The sequence below is a fragment of the Salvelinus fontinalis genome, unplaced genomic scaffold (assembly GCF_029448725.1).
Source record: "Salvelinus fontinalis isolate EN_2023a unplaced genomic scaffold, ASM2944872v1 scaffold_0743, whole genome shotgun sequence".
Lineage (NCBI taxonomy): Eukaryota > Metazoa > Chordata > Actinopteri > Salmoniformes > Salmonidae > Salvelinus > Salvelinus fontinalis.
Genome location: NW_026600952.1, coordinates 45,274 through 50,273, shown reverse-complemented (window position 1 = coordinate 50,273; position 5,000 = coordinate 45,274). Strand labels below are relative to the sequence as shown.

Below are 5,000 nucleotides of genomic sequence, written 5' to 3'. Positions count from 1 at the left end.
TAGTGCACTACTTTAGACCAGAGCCCTATGGGGGTAGTACACTACTTTAGACCAGAGTCCTATGGGGGTAGTGCACTACTTTAGACAAGAGCCCTATGGGGGTAGTGCACTACTTTAGACCAGAGTCCTATGGGGTAGTGCACTACTTTTGACCAGAGCCCTATGGGGGTAGTGCACTACTTTAGACCAGAGCCCTATGGGGGTAGTGCACTACTTTAGACCAGAGCCCTATGGGGTAGTGCACTACTTTTGACCAGAGCCCTATGGGGGTAGTGCACTACGTAGTGAAGAAGATGCCATTTGGGAAACAGCCAATATCTAGTCTGAACAGGAACAGTTCATTCCTCCATGGTAACGTCGTGGTTACGGGTCAGAGAACACACCAGTGATGCATCATGGTCCGTTTCCTGTGTTCTATTCAGGAGGACTTTGTTGTGGCGAAACAGAACCACAGAGACCTTTCGGCCTTCCCAGCTACGCCTCACCCAGGTCACATGACAGGGGCTTGGACTCGTTCATTGAGAGTATTTTAACCTCTTGCATTGTTTGGTGGTTTGGTCGTACCGCTGTCAGACAGAGAAATATGTTGAGAAGGACTATAGCCACAGACAGCAAGGTACTAGGAGTCAGACAGACAAGGTACTAGGAGTCAGACAGACAAGGTACTAGGAGTCAGACAGACAAGGTACTAGGAGTCAGACAGACAAGGTACTAGGAGTCAGACAGACAAGGTACTAGGAGTCAGACAGACAGGCTTGATGGGATCTTTAAGGGCCCTCAGCAAGGTACTAGGAGTCAGACAGACAAGGTACTAGGAGTCAGACAGACAAGGTACTAGGAGTCAGACAGGCTTGATGGGATCTTTAAGGGCCCTCAGCAAGGTACTAGGAGTCAGACAGACAAGGTACTAGGAGTCAGACAGACAAGGTACTAGGAGTCAGACAGACAGGCTTAATGAGATCTTTAAGGTCAGGTCAGACCCGCCCCCTGTACCCGGACTGTAAACTAAAGGTCAGGCAGATCTTTAAGGTCAGGTCAGACCCGCCCCCTGTACTCGGACTGTAAACTAAAGGTCAGGCAGATCTTTAAGGTCAGGTCAGACCCCCTGTACCCGGACTGTAAACTAAAGGTCAGGCAGATCTTTAAGGTCAGGTCAGACCCACCCCCTGTACCTGGACTGTAAACTACTCCCCTCTGGTTGCAGGTATAGGGCAGCCCCTTGCCTGCAGGAAAAACAAGACTAGACAATCATTTGTGTCCTATCTCTCTTAATCAGCTGTACTGGGACTTCACTTCCCAGGTGCCTCGAGGTGTAGTCCTCAAAGAGCAGAGGTAGAGGAACCTGAGCTGCCCATGAGACAATCATATCAACTGGGAATACTCCTGGGATCTAAGTTGAATATGAATACAGGGGCTATAAAGACAGATGTTACTCTGAGAGAGAGAGGGAGAGAAAGAGAAGAGAGGAGGGGGGGAGAGAAGGGGGAGAGAAAGAGAAGAGAGGAGGGGGGGAGAGAAGGGGGAGAGAAAGAGAAGAGAGGAGGGGGGGAGAGAAAGAGAAGAGAGGAGGGGGGAGAGAAGGGGGAGAGAAAGGGGGGAGAGGAGAGAGAGGGACAGAAGAAAGAGGGGGGAGAGAAACAAGAAGAACGGGAGAGAGGAGCGAGGGGGGATAGAAAGAAGGAGAAGAAGGGGAGAGAAGAGAGAGGGAGAGAAAGAAAGAGGGGGAGAGAAGAGAGACGGAGAGAAAGAAAGAGGGGGAGAGAAGAGAGAGGGAGAGAAGAGAGAGGGGGAGAAGAGAGAGGGAGAGAAGAGAGAGGGGGAGAAGAGAGAGGGAGATAAGAGGGAGAGAAGAGAGAGGGGGGAGAGAAGAGAAAGGGGGAGAAGGGAGAGGGGGAGCTGCATTTTTAACTGTAAAAAGACAACAGGTAAGATAAATGGTTAAATCTCTTACCGTCTAGCTTGGGCCCAGTCTTCATGTTCATGGTACCCTTCATAGCCGACACCGACCAGGTCAGGCTGGGCCGGGCAGGGTGCGACTCAGTCTCCATGACAACCACGATCTGGGCGGTGCGGAGGGACACCTTGTGGAAGGCTGCCAGGGATCTGAGAGAGCTGAGGTGGGAGGGGTCGGGACGCGGGGGAGAGGAGGACGAGGTCCTACTGGGGGAGGAATGAGGGGTGGAGGAGGGCTTAGGAGCCTCCCAGTAGTGATCAGGTAGGACCTTCCTCAGGTAGGCCTTGGTCTGCTCCAGTTTCACCAGCGTAGGGTTCACCTTCAGGGGCCGGGACAGATCCAAGTTCAGCTCCGCTGGACGAACAGAAGACAGAGTTACCGTATTACTAAATATTAACAGAAGACAGAGTTACCGTAATACAACATATTAACAGAAGACAGAGTTACCGTATTACTAAATATTAACAGAAGACAGAGTTACCGTAATACTAAATATTAACAGAAGACAGAGTTACCGTAATACAAAATATTAACAGAAGACAGAGTTACCGTAATACTAAATATTAACAGAAGACAGAGTTACCGTAATACTAAATATTAACAGAAGACAGAGTTACCGTAATACTAAATATTAACAGAAGACAGAGTTACCGTAATACAAAATATTAACAGAAGAAAGTTACCGTAATACTAAATATTAACAGAAGACAGAGTTACCGTAATACTAAATATTAACAGAAGCCAGAGTTACCGTAATACTAAATATTAACAGAAGACAGAGTTACCGTAATACAAAATATCAACAGAAGAGAGAGTTACCGTAATACAAAATATGAACAGAAGAGAGACAGGAGAGAGTTACCGTAACACAAAATATTAACAGAAGAGCTTTAGGTTCCTTGTGGAAATTAGCCACATTGAGAGTTGCTGAGCTCTAAGCAGGTCAGTTTAGGTGGCGAGATAGTAGAGGGAGATCTTTCCCTAAAGAGGAGGTGTCAGTTTAGGTGGCGAGATAGTAGAGGGAGATCTTTCCCTTAGAGGAGGTGTCAGTTTAGATGGAGAGATAGTAGAGGGAGATCTTTCCCTTAGAGGAGGTGTCAGTTTAGGTGGAGAGATAGTAGAGGGAGATCTTTCCTTAGAGGAGGTGTCAGTTTAGGTGGAGAGATAGTAGAGGGAGATCTTTCCCTTAGAGGAGGTGTCAGTTTAGATGGAGAGATAGTAGAGGGAGATCTTTCCTTAGAGGAGGTGTCAGTTTAGGTGGAGAGATAGTAGAGGGAGATCTTTCCTAAGAGGAGGTGTCAGTTTAGGTGGCGAGATAGTAGAGGGAGATCTTTCCCTTAGAGGAGGTGTCCGTTTAGGTGGAGAGATAGTAGAGGGAGATCTTTCCCTTAGAGGAGGTGTCAGTTTAGGTGGAGAGATAGTAGAGGGAGATCTTTCCCTTAGAGGAGGTGTCAGTTTAGGTGGAGAGATAGTAGAGGGAGATCTTTCCTTAGAGGAGGTGTCAGTTTAGGTGGAGAGATAGTAGAGGGAGATCTTTCCTAAGAGGAGGTGTCAGTTTAGGTGGCGAGATAGTAGAGGGAGATCTTTCCCTTAGAGGAGGTGTCAGTTTAGGTGGCGAGATAGTAGAGGGAGATCTTTCCCTAAGAGGAGGTGTCAGTTTAGGTGGAGAGATAGTAGAGGGAGATCTTTCCTTAGAGGAGGTGTCAGTTTAGGTGGAGAGATAGTAGAGGGAGATCTTTCCCTTAGAGGAGGTGTCCGTTTAGGTGGAGAGATAGTAGAGGGAGATCTTTCCTAAGAGGAGGTGTCAGTTTAGGTGGCGAGATAGTAGAGGGAGATCTTTCCCTTAGAGGAGGTGTCAGTTTAGGTGGAGAGATAGTAGAGGGAGATCTTTCCTTAGAGGAGGTGTCAGTTTAGGTGGAGAGATAGTAGAGGGAGATCTTTCCCTTAGAGGAGGTGTCCGTTTAGGTGGAGAGATAGTAGAGGGAGATCTTTCCCTTAGAGGAGGTGTCCGTTTAGGTGGAGAGATAGTAGAGGGAGATCTTTCCGAAGAGGAGGTGTCAGTTTAGATGGAGAGATAGTAGATGGAGATCTTTCCTAAGAGGAGGTGTCAGTTTAGATGGAGAGATAGTAGAGGGAGCTGTCAAAGTGATATAAACATGACTTTATAGAAACACAACCAGGTCCTGGTAAACCTGCTCCCCAGCCACATCTGCACAGCTCATCCATGTTACTATCCTCAGATCACAGCCTCCGTGTCAGAGCGCTCCCACTCACGTTGCCTCCATGTGTTTCCACTCTGCAGGTTGAGAAGGATGAAACCGATCCTCACAACAAAACACACAAACTATTTACAAGCTGAGATGGATTTATATTTATCACAGGCAAAGCTACAAATCCTTGTGGATGGAGCCTAATCCATAAAACTCAGATAGATAGAATCTGATCTGGTCATAAGGACCTCTCTCTCTCTGTCTCTCTCTCTGTCTCTCTCTCTCTGTCTCTCTCTCTCTGTCTCTCTCTCTCTGTCTCTCTCTCTCTGTCTCTCTCTCTCTGTCTCTCTCTCTCTGTCTCTCTCTCTCTCTCTCTCTCTGTCTCTCTCTCTCTCTCTCTCTCTCTCTCTCTCTCTCTCTCTCTCTCTCTCTCTGTCTCTCTCTCTCTCTCTCTCTCTCTCTCTCTCTCTCTCTCTCTCTCTCTCTCTCTGTCTCTCTCTCTGTCTCTCTCTCTCTCTCTCTGTCTCTCTCTCTCTCTCTCTCTGCTCCTATAGAATCATCTGGAAGTCCAGCCAGAAGATACCCCCTCTCTAACTGTTTACACCCAGCTCCTATAGAATCACCTGGAAGTCCAGCCAGAAGATACCCCCTCTCTAACTGTTTACACCCAGCTCCTATAGAATCACCTGGAAGTCCAGCCAGAAGATACTCCCTCTCTAACCGTTTACACCCAGCTCCTATAGAATCACCTGGAAGTCCAGCCACCTCTTACCCCCTCTCTAACTGTTTACACCCAGCTCCTATAGAATCATCTGGAAGTCCAGCCAGGAGATACC

General features: G+C 47.8%; 1 protein-coding gene across 2 annotated transcripts in view; it reads right to left on the bottom strand.

Moving 5' to 3' along the window:
- Window positions 1-4,992, bottom strand: part of LOC129847165 (intermembrane lipid transfer protein VPS13B-like) — a 48,413-nt gene extending 43,421 nt beyond the window's left edge. For both annotated transcript variants that reach the window (XM_055914979.1, XM_055914980.1), the window contains exon 1: window positions 1,952-4,992. In XM_055914979.1, the coding sequence (XP_055770954.1) occupies window positions 1,952-2,048 (97 nt within the window). In that variant the 5' untranslated portion in view covers window positions 2,049-4,992. The remainder of the gene's footprint in view (window positions 1-1,951) is intronic.
- Window positions 4,993-5,000: the final 8 nt, after the last annotated feature.